The sequence below is a fragment of the Pipistrellus kuhlii genome, unplaced genomic scaffold (genome assembly GCF_014108245.1).
Source record: "Pipistrellus kuhlii isolate mPipKuh1 unplaced genomic scaffold, mPipKuh1.p scaffold_m20_p_3, whole genome shotgun sequence".
In the NCBI taxonomy this organism is placed as follows: domain Eukaryota; kingdom Metazoa; phylum Chordata; class Mammalia; order Chiroptera; family Vespertilionidae; genus Pipistrellus; species Pipistrellus kuhlii.
In genome coordinates this window covers 162,465,847-162,487,251 of record NW_023425529.1, presented here as the reverse complement: position 1 = coordinate 162,487,251, position 21,405 = coordinate 162,465,847, and the positions used below count along the sequence as shown (strand labels likewise).

General features: G+C 50.3%; 1 protein-coding gene and 1 pseudogene across 1 annotated transcript in view; one reads left to right on the top strand and one right to left on the bottom strand.

The window, feature by feature from the left end:
* Positions 1-4,926: 4,926 nt before the first annotated feature.
* LOC118729706 lies at positions 4,927-5,830 on the bottom strand (annotated as a pseudogene).
* A 1,423-nt stretch (positions 5,831-7,253) lies between these two features.
* Positions 7,254-21,405, top strand: part of RASA3 (RAS p21 protein activator 3) — a 118,739-nt gene continuing 104,587 nt past the window's right edge. The window contains exon 1 of the mRNA XM_036456430.2: positions 7,254-7,413. Within this exon, the coding sequence (XP_036312323.1) occupies positions 7,359-7,413 (55 nt within the window). The 5' untranslated portion in view covers positions 7,254-7,358. The remainder of the gene's footprint in view (positions 7,414-21,405) is intronic.

The following is a 21,405-nucleotide window of genomic DNA, read 5'->3' as shown; positions in this document are numbered from 1 at the left end:
TCAAAGTTAAATGAAATTCATTCATGTGCACGGACAGATGCTGTGTTGGCTCCTGAGCCCCAGCTTTACCTTCCTGCCTCTCTGTGGTCATGGGGCCCCCCCAGGATGTACAGTCTGGCAGCTGTCCCCCTCAGCCAGCTACCATCATCCCTGAAACTGGGAGTAATGGCAACCAAACTTTGTGAAGGGCTGAGGGCCATAACAGGGGGCTCTGCAGTCCCCCAGAGCCACCATATTATTAGAAACAGGCTTTTAGTTTTTCATGCAGTGATATCTATACCTCAGAGACCATGTCTGCTTCTGGGATTGTCTTCTGTTTATTTTATTTTTAAATATATTTTATTGATATTTTACAGTGAGGAAGAGAGAGGGATAGAGAGTTAGAAACATCGATGAGAGAGAATGCTCAATCAGCTGCCTCCTACACACCCCCCACTGGGGATGTGCCCACAACCAAAGTACAATACATGCCCTTGACCAGAATCAAACCCGGGACTCTTCAGTCTGCAGGCCTATGTTCTATCCACTGAGCCAAACCGGTCTCGGCTATTTGATTTTATTTTTGCTGTATTACTCCAAACTGAATCAATTGAGGGAACCTGTGGAGAAGGCAAGTCTTCAGTTATTGAAGTGTCCTGAGCTTAGGGGAGTGTGTTGTATTTCCCTGTGTTACCATAGGAACTGGCAGGTTCTGGATATATGCTTGGTACCCAGTAAAGGTTTGCTAAAGAAATGAATGGCTAAATAGAGTAAACACTCATTCAAACAAATTGTGTGGCCACTGTGCAAAACTGTATGAACCTGGAAGGAAACAAAGAGAAATCAAAATCTTTGTGTTAGAACCGTGGGCACACTGGCACACAAGTGCATTTTTTTCCTTTTAAAGTTTCTTTACCATTGTGTTGGGTCTCTCAAGCTAATGTTTTACAAAAAAAGCAACTCTTACTGGTCATTGATAAAATTTGTTTGCCCAGTTGTGCAGCTTGGGACTTGTTGCTGCATTTACCGCTGGGTCTCCAGTGTCTGGTTCCTGGGACAGGAAGCATCTGTGAGTCAGATGCAGTTTTTTTAGGGCCCATGTTGGGATTCTGCTTTGAGAATTGAGTGTCAGAGAGTCTTGATGGCAAGGCCTCCTGAATAATTTGATGACGATTTTAGGGCGGGGAGAGGGGGAGATTTTTACCTTCCTGCCATAGCTAAGAAGACAGGATTTGAAGTCTAGTTGATTGCTGATTTCAGGGGTATCTTAAAAAAGTCACCATGATATATGGCTAATTAGGGTAAAAACAACAAGTTAAACTCTATTATGATAAGAACAAACAGTCATTTTGAGCAAATGTTCTTCATAATAAGCTATCAAGGCATTACTGGTATACAAATCTATTCAACGGGCAAATCCATTAGATATCTGAAATTACATTTTACTATCAACTCAAACCGACAAGTGCTTTGACAGTTATCAACTTGCATCCCATTTAAACTCTATTATTGTTTTTATTAATGAAGATAGGATAGGCTTTAGCCATGCCGATGATCCCCAAGTCTTACTGGCTTTATACAACAAAAATTTATTTCTTCCTTTTGCAAAGACAGCTGCAGATTCCAGCTGCTCTCCAGAGTAGCTGCCCTCATGTAGTGACTCAGGGGTTTAGCTACTTCTATCTTACCTCTCAGTTTCAAAATGAGGCCTCTCAATTGTCACAGTAGAAGAGAGACACTGGAGAAGACCACAGTGGCTTTTCTCAGCTTCCAGTCAGATGTGAGGCCACTTAATTTACATTCCAGGCACTAGTTCATCCCTGATCTGTCCGGAGGGTAGGCAGAGTGACCCTCCATAGCGCACTCTAACAAGATCTACCGACTTCTTACTGCTGTGGATATTGTGGGCCCATTTGCTGCTGGTGTGCTGGGTCTCCTTTCTCCCAGCAGTACAGAACATCCGGGCTTCTAGCACCCAAACAGAACCTAAGTGCAGACATGTTCACTTTTTTGGCTCCTTTTCTCTGTGTGGCCCCCAAAAATGAATATTTGAGAAATATTATTCAAAGGTGGGTTTTTACTCATTTTATATATTCTCTAAATGTTTTCTCTCAAGCCTATCAGGTTACTTAGAAGCTACATTCTTTGACTCCTACGTGCCTGAATAAATTTTATCAGAATTATGATTTAGCATAATTTTGAATTTTTAAAAGTTGAGCTTTTACTATGTGTCAGGTACCGTAGGGAACATATCAGCAAAGGTTAGTCATTTGAGATTGAATACATCCTTCCCTAAATTGTTGAATATCTTTAATGAAAATATTATCTAAACATTTCTCATATTGCGTAGTAGGCCAAATATTGTCTTTTCTGAACTGTTACACTTACTTTTATGAGATAATATAATGTGTGTAAGATACCATATTTCCATCTTTCTCTTTTCACCTTGACTATTAGGAAACTCAAAGCTGAGCTCAAATATTCATTGCAATTGCTGTTTTTACCATAGATTTTTGATACAAAAATGTCTTCCTTCAATACTTTTGTTGTACTCTTTCAAAATTATTTTATTAAATACTGGTCACTTATTTTTATGTCACTTCAAATCCTTTGAAAGTAGGATGATCTGATATTCATAATGAATGATCTAAATGATGCCATCTTAAAAATAAATATCCACTTGTTGATAGATTGGCACTACTCAAGAAATATATTGGGGGCATACAGAAGAGGATTCTATCAAAGAGAGAAAAATGCAACTGAGTTATAAACAAAAGAGATTACAGGTACTTTCTATGAAGTCATTCCCTTTTCCTTTCATCTCTCAATGTTTTCCTGTCTCTTATTACCACACCTCTTAGGGAACAGATCCTAATTTAGAAAGCTAATGCTCAATTCCTTTGTACAGAGCACAGATTTGAGAAGACACGGTGTTTGCATAGTTCTGTGGAGTTGGGTTTTGTTAAGGAAGGAATCCCAGAAGTATGCTGCGCAGGCCTCTCTTTTTAAAGGGGAAGAGAAGCCCAGGCTCATGAACATCTTATCTTGCCCCACTCATGTGGGGATCTCCTGCATCTTTATACATTTACTTCCTACTCTTTGAGCACATGCCTTATCAAAGCCTCTCATGAATTGCCAACTTCTAGCTCATCTGCCTGGATAATGTATCATCAATATAGCTATCCAAATTGATGTTCTGCAAACTGCCCGGATGGTCCAGGTCTCTAGGGTATGTTCTAACAAAGGGCAGGAAAGCCTGACGGGGCAAGATTGTACATGCTAGAGTCTATGCTATGTGATGTAAACTGCTTTAGATTCTCCTTCTTTTTAGAGCTGGAGAAGAGTGCCTTTGTCAGCTGCACGGCCACTTAACATGGACCAGAGGCTGTGCTGATGTGGCCTGGCAGTGGCCCACAGCTGGTACTGCAGCTACCATTGGGGCTAAGGTTTGGTTTAACTTGTGGTGGCCCACCATGATCCTCTAGGACCTCTCTGGTACCAGAGGTGGAACTGGTGAATGAAAGCACCTTTCAGGATAGTCTTCATCTCTGTCTTTCCCCCAGGATGTGTTATTGTTTTTGATTTTCCATCTTGGCCACCCCACTTGGCTTTCCCTGCTGTGATCGCTCTGAACCCACACGCAAAGAAGCAAATGTGGGTGTTCTGACAACTGTCATATAAGCCATACCCATTTTACCTTAAATGCCAGGGGAAATGAGCACTTGGTGGGTCAGTGGATCCAGTAATTCCACTGTGAGCCACCTCTGGGCCAGGACTTCATTTATCTTCTGGACCCCACAAATCCCACTCTAATAGGAGCACAGGACTCTTCAAGTCCCTGGTGACTCAGACCCTGAGCCCAAAAGCCCTCAAAATATCTAGGTGCTTTCCTTTTCTACCTGGAGGTAGTCCTAGGGGAGTCCTGACCACTTAGACTTGTAGTTAGGTCCTCTCCTTCAGTCAGTGAGTTCTGGGGATGAGAACTGGCTTAAGTCTGGAAATTGGACAAGAGACCGTGACATTATATTGGGGCAACTTTCTTCAGTCTCCTGCTACCTGTCATTGGTTTTCTTTGATTGTATACCTTGAACAAAATTCTGGTTGGCTGGCTATTTGTCCTGCCCTGGATGCTGTGTTCGGCTGACCATGTCCATGATTCTGTGCAGTTCAGGGAGCCCAGGCTGCCATTCCAGTCTTGCTGCTCACCATAGTAATTGCGCCTGCCTTGCTTCTGATGGCTAAATTGTTACCACCTTGCCTCTATTATGTCCCTGTCTGACATCCTCTTTGCTATTAGGGTGGCCAGCATACCCTATAATAGCACCGCTACCCCCCCAGCCCTGCCCTACAGCGGCCAGCCACTGCTGAGAATCTCACCAGCACATTCATCATCACTTTTGTAAACAGAGTGTCCTATGGATTTTCCTGGTCAGCGACAGGTTTCCTGATTTTATATTTACTTCTCTGTGTCACTTCTCAGAGCATTTGGATGCCTTCCTCTGCTGTGTGCTGTGCCCATTTGGCATTTCCACTTTATTTAGCGTGGGGCATCATTTTCCACAAGCTTCCACATGGCACTTGCCAGGTTGCCAAATTCAGTACCATGGTTAAATAATCCCATATCAATAAACTGATCTAACTTTATGTTATGCCTCCCCTGGGTCCATCTTTCCCTGGATGTGGCTTTGCATTAACTTTCTAACTCCCTCTGGCATCGGTTTCATAGACCCTGATGCTCCCTGGCCAGGCCCAGCACATTTCCAGCTGGGTGATGTGAATGTTGTGGAAGAGCGAATTGGAGGGAGAACATTGGGGTGCATGGATTGCTTTGCAGAAGCCTCTGTATCGTTTTTACGCATGGAGAGCACGTGCCTTAACAGGGAGAAATGGGACACCTCTCCAGGCCCAAAAGATTCAGAAAATCTGGGGTTCAAGATTTTTTTTTTATTATAACTAAAGAACATTTATTTGTTTTTCACTAAGACTTTATCTTAGCACATAATTAAACTGTGTCACTACCCCCACCCCAACTTGAAGAAGGGTTAGTACAGTGAATGTTATAAAGCAGATATGAAGGATTGGAGTCAACATTAACTGACAAAGAAAAACTTCCTTCTAGATCATCATAACAATGTTTAAGTAAAAAAAGAGAAAAGGGGGGGGGGTGATGGGAGTTCAGATTGAACAAGATTCTCACATATCATCTAACACAATCAGTCCTGGCTAGAGTGTACCATAATGGAATCAGGATTACTATAATACAAAACTTCACTACAGATTGCTGTACACACCTGTGTCCCAAGTTCACCCCCAGCCCCCAAATGCTTCCAACACAACTATTTCCCGGCCTGTTGGGCCTGTCGATGAAAGAGCACGTAGATCTTCTCTTTAATCCAATCTTTGTTAGAAGGCTAGTATGTCTGGGTATCAGCTCGGTAAACAAGACAGCTGAGGTCCGCCAGATCTTCGATAAAATCAAACAACTGGCTGATATCATATGTGATAGAGGGGCTGTTGGGATTCATTCTCTTCAGATGTTCTTCATACATTTTACAAACACCTTCCATGCACTCATTCACTGATTCATGATCAGCGTTAAGTTCTGCCTTCTGGTCTCTTGGTAGGCTGTACCAGCAAAATGGTGTGAGACAAGCTGCCACCCGCAGAAAGTGCATCCTGGGCCCCGCACACCCCGACAAACCCATCAGGAGGGTGCCCTCGTGTTTAAGATTTCTGAGTGCATTCATGCAGAGGTTCTTCCCCCAAACCTTAGGGTCTCCCTTCTCCCCAACCAGGGTCCTGACCTCAGTAGAGCAACTTTCCTTGGATTGAGCATTCTCTCAATCTTCATGATTAAGTCCTGGCTCTGACCCACAGCTTGCTGTTGTTGTTCTCTGGCTGCAGGAGATGAGAGTGTCTTTACATGGTACCAGGAAAGCCCTCTTTCTGTCATATTTTTCTTCAGATTAGTGATTTTCCCCCATTGCCTGCCCTCAGCAAGAGCAACCTGATCCCATAGTCCAAATAATCACTGCTTCCCCCAACCTCTGCAATGCCTGCGGCACTGCACCCACCTTGCGTTTTCAGCTCGCCACCACAGCTACAGCAGTGCAGGGCTGCGGGCCTCCAGCGACGTGCCAGTGGGAGTCCAGCTCTCAGATTCTCTCACAGAGGCTGCTCCTAGACACTCCTGGCCCAACTGCCTTATGCTCAGTTCCCCTGGAAACAGACTCAGAGGCAGAGATCTGTGTGCAGGATTTTATCAGGAGTGTTCTCAAAAAAAAAAAAAAAAAAAAAAAAAAAAAAAAGTCCCGGGAGCGTGAGAGGCAAGAAGGATGGGCAGAGAAGCAGCTTAACCACAATCCTCTGAGAGGCTCGGGAGCTGGGGGAGCTATTCAATCATCCAGCTGGAGGCAGAGCTTTGGTCTTAAGAGGGAAATCTGGGCGGCACAACACAGCATGCACTACAGAAATCTCCCAGGTCCCAGAATTAGAGGCAGCAACACTGAGGTCTGAACCAAGAAGCTGCTTTCCCTAACTCCCATAAGTGAAGGTCTGGAGAGGATAAACTCAAGCAAGATGATTGAGGGTAGTTAGGGTAAAGAATGATTCTTAATGCTTTAAACACATACGCAAGCATTTTTTTTTTAAATTTTTTTAAGGCAATGAGGATAAAGCAGTGAAAAGAACAGACCCCTCTCTTCATGAAGCTGTTATTCTGGTATATGCAGTGTGTGTGTGTGTGTGTGTGTGTGTGTGTGTGTGTGGTATAGGCCCCCATGAAGATGAAAGAGAGGAGGGAAGTGGAGAGGAAGGCAGTAGGGGACCTGGAGACAGAGAAGTAAAGGAAGTGTGGAGGGGACCCTGCAGATGCCGGAGGCAGAGAGCACACAGTAGTGCTTTGCCCGTTCCCCCCGCCTCCCCTAATAGCCCAGTTCTGGCTGTGCACCTTCCCACCCCCAACCCCGTCTGGTGCCCCCCCTCTGCAGCCTCCCCGCTATCCTTTTAGGTTCCTTCCCCGCCCCTCTCGCGGCCTCCCGCCATGCCCTTCTCCGCGGCCCTCTTAGCTCCCCCCATTCTCCGTCCCCCAGTCGCTCCGGGTCCCTCGGGATCCCACCGCTGAAACAGACCCCGCCCCTCCCCTGGCCTCGGCCAATGGGCAGTTGGGGCCGCGTTGTGGGCGGAGCCGTCCCGTCCCCGCCCCTCTGCCTGCCCTCGGCCAATGGGGAGCCGGGCAGGACCCATGGGCGGGCGGGTGGGCGGGGCTGGGAGGCCAGGGCGCCCCCGACCCGGCGGGCGCTGGGGAGGGCGCAGAGCCGGGACTGTGCGGCCGCTCGGCTCGGCTATTCCGCGGCACAACGCGCGCGAATACGGCCAGCATGGCGGTGGAGGAAGAGGGGCTCCGGGTCTTCCAGAGCGTCAAGATCAAGATCGGTGAGCGTCCGGGAGCCCGCGGGAGCTGCGGGGTCTTCGCGGGTCTCGCGGCCGGCGCCCCCCTCGTCCCTGATCCGCTCCTGGAGATGCGCGTTCCCCGAAGGCCCCCATCCTCGGCCCCCTGTCTCCCCCCACCCCCTCCCCGCCGGGGACTGCTGGTCCGCGGGCCGCGCCCCTTCCACCTAGTGGGCACCCGCGGCCAGTTGGCTGTGCCCCCTCCACCTCCTCCAGGACGGCCGGCCCGCCAGCCGCGGCCCCCTCCCACCTCTCCCGGAGGACGGTGACTGGGCCGAGCCAGGCCCCGCGGCTTCGGGGGACTCAGCTCCTGGAGCCCCCCACCCTGTGCCGCCCCAAGTCCCTGGAGGGGCAGTGCCGGGCGTGGGGTCGCCTGTAGGACGCGGGTCCATTCCCTCTAAGTGTGTGTAACTGTGTGTGTGCTTACCTGCGTGCGCGCGTTTGGGGACTCCGGATGCGTGCATTTCAGGTGTCAAATCCACCCATCTCAGGGTTCAGCATCTCCTCAAGCTGCTGCACCCAGAAACTTCCTTTTTTGTGAACGGGTTAGCTCTTCCTCATGTCCCCCCGAGGGGGGCAAGGGGCCGCCGGGCTGGGCTGTTGGCTGGTACCTGTGTGTGTGCACACCTCTGTGTGGGTGTGTGTTTTTGTGCGCACATGTGTCTGTGTGCACACATCTGTGCCGGTGTGACTGCGTGTTCCGTGTGCGCATTTGCCTGCCTGTGAATGTGTGGAGCAATCTCTGGCCCAGGGCTCCCTCAGGGCAGGGAGCCACCCCTCCCCCACCTTCCATTGAGAACTGGCGGAGGGAGCTTGTTGGCCAGGCCCTGTCTGTCACCCGGGAGGATTCTGCCTTGCTCACTGGACTCAAGAGCTGGGGGAGGGAAATGACATGCAGGTTCTGGAGTGGGCTGGAGGGCTAGATCCGGATTTCCTGGGTTTATCTGGAGATATTTTTTTTTTCTAGTTCTGTTTTATCTTGGGAGGGTGATGTGCAAGTCATCCACCCCCCACCTCCACCAAAAAAACAACAACACACACACACAAACACACACACACACACACACACACACAAACCCCCACAGCAACAACAACCAAAATCTATGCCTGGAATGACTTAGACATGAATGCCATAAACGTGCCGGAGAGGGCTTCTGAGGACCCAGGGTGTCATCATGCTCAGGGTCCTTCTTGCCTACTGACCCCCCTGTTCCCGGAGTGCCCCACATTCCCGTTTATTCCCCCCCAGTGGAAAAGGGCCGCTGGGAACCCAGCCAGGCACCTAGTGACTGCTGAAGTGTCAGTTGTTGATGACATCTGATGCCGCCCGAAGGAATTCCAGCTACCCCAAATCAGCATGTTGTTTCCTGTCTGCTTTATTTTGGTTTACGGATCATTGCTGAGACGCTGTTGGTTTCTGGCTCAGAGGCACTGCAGAGAGCATGTGGCAGCGCTTCAGCCCGGGGAGTCAGCCGGGAGAGGGCTGCTCTTGTTTACTTGGTGGAAGTCAGCTGCACTCTCACACTGAGAGATTCAACACTGAGCGCCCCCCTCCCTCCCCCCAAAAAAGTGGGGGCAGGGGAAAGGGCCTCCCTTAGGGTTCCCTCAGCCAAGAGCCCTCACTCATTGCCTGGGTCCAGTGAATTTCCTGGTGGACCCCCGAGGATTTGAGGTGCTTCCTTGGGAAATCGAGGCGGAAAGGAGAAAGTGGCATGGGAGTGTGGCGGTGGGGAGCGTGCCAAGTTCTGCGTGCAGCAGACAGGAATGGGGACTGTGTGGTCCAGGCCCAGCACAGCAAGCCAGCCTCAGCCTCTGCTCGGGGAGAGTTCTGGAATGGCGGTTTATTCAGCGGAGAGCATTGATTTCTTTCCAGGATGGCTTAGTGCGTGAAGCAAGAGGACAGGGAGACGCTCTAAGGTCCGGGGGAGGCCGCCCCGCTGCCTGTCGAGTGCACACTCCTGGGAGGGGCCTGGTGTGGACGAAGGGGCTTAGATGACACTGTTTGGTTAGGTGGTCTCTCTTGTGTACTGCCCTTTAAACAAGCGAGAGAAACACCCCGCTGAGCTGAGGATCAGTGCGGTGACTGGAACATCTGCCACCTCTCACGCCACATGGGGAATGGGTATTGCGAGAGCCTTTGGATCCCCCACCCGCCTGTTCGGGAGCTATAGCTGTGAGGTAGGTAGACATGCCTGTGCAGCCGCCATCCAGCTCCCTGCACATGGTTCCAGCTCTGAGAAGCCCCCGTATCCTCTCTTTCTTTTGGAGGGTCCTTGCCGATAGTGCCGGGATACAGGAGTGTGACATCCGTGTCTCACCTTTGTAGCTGGGGGCATGCAGAGAGTCAGGGCCTCTGCAAAGACCAGGCAGGACCTCCTCCTGTGTCTGGGCACAGGCATGGACAACGAGGCTGTGCGGCTGAGTGAGAGCCTGGGCTGGGCTGGGCTGGAGACCAGGAAGGTGGAGTGTGTGTGGGCTGGTTTGGGGCAGAATCTTCTTTAACTTGTGGGAAAGCCGTTAGCAGAGCAGGATGATGATGATGATGATGATGATGATGATGATGATGATCTCGAGGTGGGTGGTGTGCTGATTTCTTTCCCTCATCCTCCCTTTGTGGCCAGTCTTGGCTCTGATTCGCCTGCATGATGAGGGTCACTTTGATTTGGAGGAGGGGCAGTTAGCTGTGCAAGAGACAGCACACACACCGTCACATGCATGCCGGCCTCTCCTTCTTCGGAGAGACGCTGGCCGGGCTGTCCATTCATCTCCGAGCCTCGTTTCCAGGCTAGCTGGCCGCACGCCCGTGGCTGCTGCTGGCTCGCTAGATGACCCGGGGCAAGTGTCCTCCCCTTTCATAGCCTTATTTTTCCGTTTGCAAAATGCAGGCTCTTATTGTCTACTGCATCCGGTGGGAGCTTACAAGACGGCGTTGTGCCTGCCTGTCTCACTCCCAGAGAAAGACAAAATGAAAAATTCCCCCTAAAGTTATGCCAGTAAGAGCAATATCACGACTGTTGCTAAGAAAAAAAGGCAGAACACTTTGGAGGGGATGAAGAGGTGCTTTTATTGTTTGTTGTTGTTGTTTGTTTGTTTGTTTTATGTGTAAGAGCTTTGGCCTTGATTCCTTAGATCGTTTTTTGGAAAGCGTGATGGTAACTTGGTCTTGTGGAAAGGCTAAAATTGGGGGAAATGGAAAAAGTTTGTTTTTTCCCCCTCTTCCCCTTTCTTTTTCCTTCCACCTTTTGCGAAGGAGATAATACATAAAAAAGTACCAAATAAAAGCGAGATGTTTTTATTGTAACTATTTTGAGTCCTTTTCTTGAGCCTGCTGTCTTCCCCATGCTCCAGTAAGTCCTGCAGTGTTCTCTTGGATAGCTCTTCAAGACACTTACAAATCTCAAACACTGCCTGTGTTTGGTGCCGGTTGTTAACTGTTTTTACACCAGCCTCTCCTGTCTCGTAAACTGGACGCACTTCCTATGAGCCGACCGCTTTGAGGAAGTGTGTTCTGACTTTCCATGAGTCAGGACTTCAGCGCTGGAAGGGAAGCAGCTAGATTTCTAGGCGCTGATTGGGGAAGAGCCCACAAGGAGATCACTTCTGCCGGGCAGCGCTGTGTGCGACCCAGTGCTCCTTCCGTTAAGCATTTTGCTCGATAACCTCACTTCGCAGGGATATATTCGTTTTCCATAATAGTCACTATTCATTTTGAAGTGTCATTTTATCTTAATAAATGTGTTCCCTTAAGAACTACATACAAAGGTGTTTCTCTCAAGCCCCCAAAAGTAAAAAAGCAGAGCCTTGCACTTCAGAGTGAGGAAAGCCCTCCTGCTCCGTCAACGGTTTTCCTCTTCCGTCCGAGGGTGCCGTTTGGATCTGTTCGGTGTGTTAACGGCTGTGCCCCATGGGAGGCAGAGCGCCGCCTGGTTCCTGGGGGCAGGCCTTCCTCTGACCCTGCGTCTCCCCTCCTTCTTCTTGGATCCGGTGCAGCCGCTCCTCTAGTGCTCACTGGGCTCAGAGCAAGCTCTCCTGTTCCTTCTCCGTAGATCAGGGCTTGTCCGCGAAGGGATTCGATGGCCGTCTGGGTCCAGCACAAGCACGTCGGAACTGACCGTTCCTCCCGTTCAGCAAAACGTGGCCCTGCTTGCGGCCTGCTTCAGCCTTCCTTCCACTGAGCGGCAAACATAATCTCACCAGGAGCAGGGGTCCCTTAGGCAGGGCAGGGCAGGGAGCTGAGTGAGAGGAGAGCGGGGAATCGTGGCGAGGTCCCTAGTCTGCACCTCGCTTGGCTGTTCAGCTGTGAGGAGCGGAGATGGCGCAAAGCCTCAGGCTGCAGGGGTGGGACCTCGGGGTTCTAGGTGCGCTGCGCTGAGGGTGATACGGAACCCCGTTTCCTCCGTGGGAAGCAGTACTGTGAGCCTCAGAGGGGCCTGTAAGGATCAGAGGAGGTGGTGGTCCTGCTTACTAAGTTAAAACAGTTATTGTTAGTCATAGTGGCTTCACAGGGCTGAAGAAAAATCCTGTTCTTTTAGAGAAAACTTTTTGTGAACTTAAGGGAGTGATGTCAGTGACAGTGTGTGTGTGTGTGCGTGTGTGTGTGTGTGTGGCAGTGTAAAAAGAGGCCGTGCTGGCCACACGTGGTTCTCGGCACCAGGGATTTTATATTCTCTGGAGCTTTTTGATGCTAAAATTAACCTGGATATTCTATTAACCGAGATCAGCTAGCTGCCGGTGCTATTTTTAACCCCTGAGGAAGGACTCATGTGCAGAACGGGACTGTGCCTGGGGAGCAGCTGGGCTCGGGGCCAAGGGTGATTTCAGCCTGTGGCTCCAGGTTCTGCCTGGGTAGGGGGTTGGTTTTCTGGGCCTGCTTGGGGGGTGGAGAGGGACACAGACATAAGTGTCTTTACTCGTGTGTGTCATCTCCCTGTAATTTAAATTCTCACAACCCCAGGACACTTGCTCCGAGGAAGGGGGGCTTCTAGGACTTAAATAACGCATCCCAAGTCACCCAGCCTGAGAGAGCGGAACTGGGATTTGAACCCACTTTTGTGTTGTGCCAACGTTCTTGTTCTCCTCACCACTTAATACTGTCTGTCTTTTCTTTGTCCATGATCTTGGGTTTGAATGGCGGTGGTGGTGGTGGTGGTTGGGGTGGGGATGGTGAAGGGCTGGGAAACTGCGCCCAGTCCTGGCCCAGTTGCTCCGAGCCACTGACCAGGGGAGCCGGGGGTAGGAGTCCATCCGAGAGGAGAGAAATTGTGAAGATGCCATCTTGACCAGAATGCAGAGATGGTTTTTCAAGAAGCCCCCCCTGGCAACTCATACATCCCCGGGCACGTTAAGAAAAGGCACTGGGCAGGTGAGCTTGCAACAGCCTTGAAGATAGATCACCGGGCTGCAATATTGCATTTGGTAGAAAACGTTCAGATTTGTTTCTCTGAAGCTAGTGAGGCATCTGAGTGTATAAACACTCCCGCCTTCCAGAAGGCACTCGGGGAGTGAGAACACTGTCTTAGTCTTGAGACGAGCACGTGTTTAGGAAGGAGATGGATGTATTCGCTGGGAACAACCGGAAGTGGTAGCTGCCAAGGCCTGAGATGGCGAGGGGTTTGCAAGTCGCGCCAAAGTGAGTGAAGACGGTCGGGCTTCTGTGTTCACGGGTGGAGGAGCTTGCAGGCCGCTGTGGGGACCAGAGACCCTGGGAGCCAGCGCTGGAGCAGTGGAGGGTGCAGCTAACCACAAAGCCTGAGTCACGGCTATGTTTTCTTGCTAATTCTGTGTCTGCAGACAAACCCAGGTTCTCTCTGCCTCAGTGTCTTTGTGAAAGAGGGGAGTAAGACCTTTTGGGGGAGCTTAATGAGTTTGTGATACTTGGCGCTGCTCTGCTCTTTATTGACAGGTGTTGCTAGTGTGACTGGAAGCTCCAATGTGAAGCCATTTGTTATGTTCATCTTGCGGCAAATCAGAGTTCCCACTAAACGGGTAGGACAGCTGCACTTTGTGCTCGATAGCAGGTGGGCGAGGCCAGGCATGAGAGGGAAAGCAGCCTTGAACCTACCAAGAAGAGTTTGGAGAAGGAGGGGTCAGTGTGTGACATAGAGCTGGGCAGTGGGCACAGCTTTGGGGGACAGCAGTGGCTGGCTGGAGTGGCCAGTGAGGCGAGTGGTTAGGCTTCTGGCCTCTGGGTGGGTAGAGTGGGGCACGCCGATGGGCCTTGCGGGGACTTGCATGTCGAGTCCTGCAGATGCTGGTCACTCCTGGAGAGTCCAAGGTGAGAGAGCAGATGTGAGGTCATGGTGTGGGCAGGGTCGAGTGGGGGAGGTGAGGGCAGTGAGGGCGCATCCTCACCGGCTGTCTAGTTTTCTGCCTCCTGATGTCAGGATGGGGGTCTCTACTCAGCAAAGGAGAGGAGGAGCTCACAGCATGGTGGAATGTTCTAACTTTGGCTGGTAGGTAGAGATGCATAGGAATGTTCATGGCAGCAGTACTATCGTCAGGGTTACATGATTAAGTAGCAAAAGTGAAAACAAAGTATATGCCAGTCGGAAGGGTGCTGCCACAGCGTGGAATATTATGCAGCTTTCAGAGGAATGAGTTAGAGCCAGGCCAACCCAGGCCACATGACGTGCAGGAAGTTCCATGGGATATGACTAGAAAGAAAAGCAAAATACAGCAAGTCTATCTCAGGTCATCCCCTTAAAGAGCAGTAAAAGCCAGGCAAACATGTGCAGACGTGGAAACGAAGACCTGCACAAGGCCGCCAGTTGGACTTCCCGTGGTGGGGGGTGTGGAAAGGCTTCGGAAGGAAGAGGGAAGCAAGTAAGAAATCAGAGGTCTGTTTTGAGAAAGCAAGGGCAAGACTCTCATGCACGGATGTGAAATTTTGCATCTAGATAGGCAAATGGAGACTTTAAAAACACAACCACTTTAAAAATGGATAGAACAACGTTCTGCAGAGGAACCAAGGCCCAGAAGAGAAAACGATTTACCTGGATTATAGACGGGAAAGTGTGGGAGAGACGGAGCAGGGCTGCCGCCGGAGTCCAGAAATGAGTGAATAGCAAGCTGGAGCCCAGTGGAAGTTGCTGGAGCGGAGGGGCCAGGAGTGGCTCGAGAGAGAGGGGCCTCGAACCAGCTCCAACACACCGAGCGGGTTTGGCGCTCCAGCTGCTGTGTTCACAAAACTCGGACACGGGTGAAAAAGAACTTAAAGTCATGTCATCCCCAGCAGATGACCCGGTGCTTTTCTTTAAGTGTGAGGCAGCTTCCAAAATTAACAGTTAACACATTCAAACTTCGGTATAAATGCATGTCCTGTGATCATCCGTAGAAATAAGGAGACGAGTGTCTCCCAGCTCTTGGCTCCTGAGCTCCGTGGGCTGGATCCCAGGAAGTGGTTCTCGCGTGTGGGAACCTACCCAGGGATCAGAGCGTCTGGGGAGCTTTTGGTTTGAGTGTGTATGTGTGTTTTTAAATCCCTGCTGGAAATGATGGATTCTCAAGATGACCGTGGGATCAGAGATAGTGAATCCTCGCTCTCTGAGTGTCTGCAAATGCTAGGCCTGTTTCTGCTTGCAGGGCTGGATTCCCCGGGCCACAGCTCCCTCCCTCTGTCCTGAAATTTGGCCTTGTTAGTTTCAGTGTTCGAATAAGTTTGAGTCCCACATTGGGGACAGTTAGCCTCCCGGGATAAGCCCATGGTTGGTACATGCTGCATCTCATGTAACACATGTTGTTAGGGTCACTGTCTCCTAGGAGGGAGGCTGGGAGCCACGCTCAGGGTCACGCACGACATCGGGACCTTTTGCAGACACAGAGCACAGTGCCCTTCTCTCCGAGTCAGCCGAGGAATGTGTTTTCCTCTCACATCGCTTCTGTATCTGTTACCTGAAAACCTCCCAAATGTAGAGAATTGTTCTGTCTTGGCCCCCCGTTGCCAACAGGATAGAACCCAAAGGTCAAGTCCTCCTGTCGGGCGGCGGTGCTCTCCTAACCAGGTGAGTGCATCCCCCTGGGCACCGGCTGCCGCAGTGCCAGTGCTTCCTGCTCAGCAGCCGAGTGCACCGGGACCAGCACCAAGTCACCAGGCCTTTCTTGAGAACCCTCTTCCCCTGTGCCCGCCTCTGGGACAGACAGGATTCTGGGATTGGGCTCTGGCTTCTGGCTTCTTGGGTAAGGTGACCAGACGTCCCGCTTTTGGCGGGACAACCCCAATTCTTAACAATTTGTCCCGCGTCCTGTGGCGTTTTGGGGACTTCTTTAAAACGCCGCGGGATGTGGGACAGATTGTTAAAAATCGGAACTGTCCCACCAAAAGCGGGACGTCTGGTCACCTTATTCTTGGGTGAATTACTCCCCTAACTGAACAGAGTTAAGGGAGCTTATTACTCGTGTATTTCTTTCGGGAGCCTTGTTGTTGGACTCATAGTTTCGTGAGGCGCCACACAGGTCCAGTTAGGTGTGACCTGTGTGTGGGCCACTTGAGTCAGGGTCAGTTTCTTCTTCTTGTTATAAAAAGCCACACAGAGTGATCTCCAGTGATCCTCACATAGCCAAGCCCGTGAAATGGTTGAGGATGCTACACACTTGCCCCCAAATCTTCTTTAGCTTTGTTTTGTGTTGTTGTTTTCTCTTTTGAGGAAAAGGTTTCATTTTCTTTTCAGTCCTTGTAGTTTCTCCTTTTGGTTCTAAGTCCATTGCTGGGAGTTACCAGAACAGCCAGGCTGTTTGATGTTGTGTACGCTGTCCGTTTTCACAGATCAGGCCTGGCTCCGGGACCCACGGACCCGCCCAGTGATGCCAAGACGGCTCCTGTAGGACGTTGTACTGATTCTGTGCAGGGAGGCTCCCAAGCTCACACAGCAGGAGAGTTTACGACTGCCTGAGCTGCCCTGTGACGAACTTGCAATTACCCAGGTGCTTCTGTGGTTAGAAAGGCACAGCCTGTTGGGTGTGTATCAAATCACTTCCTCAAACAGATAGCTTGACTCCCCACCGGGGCCTTCTCCTTCTCCGTGAATCTTCAGATGAGCATTCATGGGACTCACTGAGCAGAGCAACACTTTCTCATGAACCTGAGATCCTCCAGAGGCCACGACAGCTGGGGGCTTACAGCCTGCTGACCCACTTCCCAGCTGAGTGTGTTGAGTTGCCTGAAATGCCTGAGCCACTTCTGAGACCTTCAGTTGGAGGCTCAGGGGCAAGGGAGGGCAGGGGGGCGGCGGGGGGAGTGGGGCAGTTAAACTTGGGCATACAAGAGGGAAGTTCAGCCGCAGGCCCCCAAACCTCTGGGCATCTGTTTATGTTGGCCCAGCTAAACTGGGGCTTTCCAAGGCTGGGGTCAGACTGTGGTACAGAGGTATCAGCAGAGATCCAGGAATAAGAACTGTTCCGGAAACTCCATCAGCGAGCAGACCCCAGGGGACCTGACCAAGCGGGCTTCTTGTTAGATGTCTGTGTAGGATGCTGTGACGGCCTGGCTTTCCCATGGCCTCTGGGGTGGGGGCTGGGATGGGGAATTCCAGATTGCTAGCGACTGGGCTGGCAAGCTGAGCCTTTTCCGGAGGCCATGCCGGCCTGTCGGGTAGCCATAAATGGTTTTTAACTTAGGATCAGAAAACAATTGTGTATTTTATCTACTTCATGGGGGTGAATTTCAAGTGTGGTAAATTCTGCGTATATCATGCTCACTTGGAAAACATACACCACACTCCCTAAGCCCTGAGCAACTTCTGGACATAAACATGGAAGCTTATGGGCACAACACACAGGCACATGTGCGCACACAGGCAACTATGTGTACATATAAACATGTGACACAGACAAACATGCATACAACACACACACACACGGACACACACACACGGACACGGACACACACACACACACACAGGCTCTGGGGTCTGTTTCAGGGGTAGAGGTACATAGTGCTGTGTGCCCCATGTGGTGGTGGGATGGAGGTATAAGGAAGGCTCACAGCAGCTTCTGCAGACTGTTTCCTTGTAGCCAAGATCCATGGCACCAGGGAACCGGCCTTGTGTGCCGGCATAAGGAGTGTGGAGTATAAACATGGGTCCTGCCCAGCCAGTGTGGCTCAGTGGTTTAGCATCAACCTATGAACCAGCAGGTCACGGTTCAGTTCCCGGTCAGGGCACATGCCCAGGTTGAGGGCTCAGTCCCCAGTGTGGGGCATGCAGGAATGCAGGAGGCAGCCGATCAATGATTCTCTGTCATTGTTGATGTTTCTATTTCTCTCTCCCTCTTCCCTCTTCTCTGAAATAAATGTGTGTGTGTATAGACACACACACACACACACACATATATATATATATATATACACACACACACACACACACACACACACACACACACTCACATACAATGGATCCTGTTTCTCAAGCAAGCCTTAATCTTGTTTTGTCTTCAGGACGCGGCGGAGGCTGCAGAGACTGCAGTGGTCATGTGACTCCTGCAGGCTGATCCCCAGGGGCTCTGTGGGCGTGTGTTTGGGGACACCCGCAATCTGAGAGCCCCGAGGGCTGCTTGGTGAGGCCCCCACCGCCTGCCTTGGGGCCTCACTGCTGGGACACCCACCTTTCCACTTTCTATGGCTTGAGAGCTTTTTCTACAATTTTTTTTTTTAATATTTTAAATTTGTATCAGAAACCTTTAGCTCTTTAGGCCCACCACCTGGGGGTTTTCTTATAGTTCCCCCCTGTGTCTGGTCTGTTGTCTCAGTTGACTGTAGTCAGGTGGGAGCTCCCAGTCTTCCACCAGCTCCGAGGTCCCTGGGCTGGGCTCTGCCACTCAGGAGGATATACTGGAATTCAAGTGACAGAGATGTTAGTCTAGGGGACACAGGAGACAGAAACCACTGCAAACACTGGTACTTGAGCTGTCATCAGAAGTGAGCGGTGGCCCACTTCGCCTCGTGGAAGTCTGCTCCCTGCAGGGGAACAGGAGTGTGTTTGGCGTTAGTAAAGGGAAGGCAATCCCTGGATGACTCTGTAGTTTTTTTTTTTTTTATGAGAAGTTCTGTCCACTTGTTAACTCGGGGCAGAGTCAGAGGGTGTTTGTCTCCAGCTCTTGCTTCATACCAGGTACAAACCACAAGGACTAACCAGCTTGCTCCTGTGAGAGTCCCTAGCTTGGCAGCCCAAGCCAACCCCCTCCCTGAAAGGGGGATGGCCTGGCCTGGTGGGACTCCCTGGGACCTGGGTGGGCTACAAATGGCTCGATTGTCCCCTTGCCATTCCTCGCACGGCGGTGACTGCCTAACAGATCCCGGGAGGTGATGGTCAGAAGACAGCCTCCCGCGCCCCCCCCCCAGCTGGCTCCGTCCATCTGGAATCTGCGGCATTCCTTTCTCTGTTCATCATTTCCTGCTCCGTTCAGCTCTGCGGCAAGTATTTGGAGAAAGGGTTTCAGCATTTGGACCCAAGAATGTGTCTGTGCACGTCCTGCCTGGAAATACAGGGTCGCGTGGGAAGAAAGAAACCACTTGTCATTATGTCTTTGCTCAGCACCTTGTTTTTCTGTTGATTTTCTTCACTAACGGATATTCCAGTGTTCTCTTCAGGGGAGCCTTTCTCTCTCTGCCTTGTGCCCTTCCAGGGCAAGCAGACTATTTAGTCCAGGAGCCGAGGGGAGTGGTCAGGAAGCAAGAGGAGGGAGCAGGCTGGGTGTCTGGTCCCTCAAATTAGGTTGGTCGTTTATTTCGTTTTCATGCTGTATTAGAGCACTAATAACTTAGCTCTATATTTTTCCTTTTGTCTCTCGGGACACTGGAGAGGTGGAACTGCCCACCCCTGCCCTTCTGTGCCCTGCTGTCTCCTCTGCCCCAGTCAGCCTTCCTATTGGTAACTGCACTAGAATCCATCAGTTTTGTGAATATAAGGATGTAGTTTTTTTTTTTTTTTTTAATGTTTTTAATTGATTTTTTTTTAGAGAGAGGAAAAGGGAAGGGAGAGGGAGAGAAACATTAATGTGAGAGCGAAACGTGGATCAGCTGCCTTCTGCATGCCCTCTACCAGGGTTTGAGCCTGCAACTCAGGCGTGTGTCCTGATGGAGAATTGAGCCAGCAACCTTTTGGTGAACGGGACTATACTGAACCAGCTGAGCCACACTGGCCAGGTGAGTGTCAGTATTTCCCATTTTCTTAGAGAGAGATAACAATGGTCTGTCTTGCAACAGAGGCTTCTTAGGTTCTTTGAAATTTGCCATTTTCCTTGGAAAGCAGAAGTAGGGAAGACTAGGAATGGGACATAGAGATTAACAGGCATGTAGGACAGGCTATTATTTTCACCATTTTGTATGTTTATGTTTATACTAGAGGCCTGGTGCACAAAATTTGTGCACAGGTAGAGCCCCTAGGCCTGGCCTGTGGTCAGGGCCAATCTGTGGGGTGACCAGTGGGGTGATCGGAGGGTCCCCGCTGGCACCTGCCTTAGCCAGCCTGGGGCCTGCGGGCTGGGGGCAGCTCCTGATTGTGCATCCCTGGTGGTCAGTGTGCATCATGGCAACCAGTTGTTCAGTTGGTCATTATACTGTTTGGTCGATTTGCATATTAGGCTTTTATTATATAGAATGCATGTGTTTCAGAGTTGCAAACCACATTCAGGTAAAATAGGGCCCATTGGACATGAAATCGGGGTGGGAGTGGGGGGGCTGGGTCAGGCCTGGCACACTTGGTCCATCAGGTTGCCCTCTCAGGGGGACCCGGGATGTGGCCAACTTGACTGTGGGATGCTTCTGATTGTGTGTTCTCTTCTTAGAGAGCGTCATCTTCTTTAAGCACACTGGTTATGACTTAAAAGGGAAATGTTAACCAAGAAGCATAGTCGCACATACAAATGTAGTTTTGTAGAAATAAATATTGTTTGTAGCGACATGCTAACTAGGATACTGTGTTTTCCCTCAAAATGCAGTAGAAGTAGGGAGTAGGAGGTGTTTCTCACTTCTGGGCCAGTTAGAAAGCATTTAGTCCAGTTTAAAAAATTCATACAAGGCTGCATGTGTTATGAAAAAAAAAAAAACACTGGAAAACCGTGGGCCACGCCACTCCATTTGATTCTACAGACTTCAGGTGACAATTGAAAAGTTACTTAGCATGTTGTTTTGAATTCTGTAACTTTTTTTTTTTTCTGGATCGTTCTATGGTTTTTATCTCTGTGGCACAAGGCTCTCATGACAGGAAGTGGGTATCAGTGAATCAATTAACTATTTTAAAAACTGTAGGAAGTTATCTTGTGACGAGCCTGCACTTAGCGCTTGCAGGCGCCACCCAAACACCGGCACCAAAGCACAAGTGTTGCTTTTGTGAGCCGGGTGGGGGGATGCTTGCTCTGACCCCTGGCTACTGCTCCCGGATCCTGTGGGCCTGGCTATGGAGGCACTGCATTCATGTGCCAACTGTGCCCAAGAGATACGAGAGGAAGCTGGCACTTCTCTCACAGTGGGACGAGGCTGTTACTACTGTGTCTCTGGATGCAAGTTTGAATTGCAGATTATCCACAGCGTGGGAAGCCCTCAGGGGTTTGTGTAGGTGGGTTAGCCTCGCCCTGTGCCCCCTGCAGCAACGACGGCGCCATTGGGCGGGGCTGCGGCCTGAGGTGCTTTCTGCACAAGGTGTCATCCGAGCTGTAGACTCCCATCATTCATCTGCGGGGTTCATTCATCTGCGGGGTTCACTGGGAGTTCTGGATCATTTCTTTTTCATGAATTAGAGAGTTGCCTTCTCCCTACACGTGGAAATGGGGCTGCTGAGAAATCAACACCAAACAAGCTGTGGAGGGAGTATGTTTCATCTACTCTCAGGTTTATTCGAAAAACTTGCCCACATTTTATTAACAGATAAGAGTGAACAGAGATTAGGGGACGATGAAGAAAACCAAGTTGCTTTTACCGGGAAAAATGAAACACATAATAACACTGCACTTGGCCTGTGCAGCTTAAAGATCAGCCAAGAATAAGGT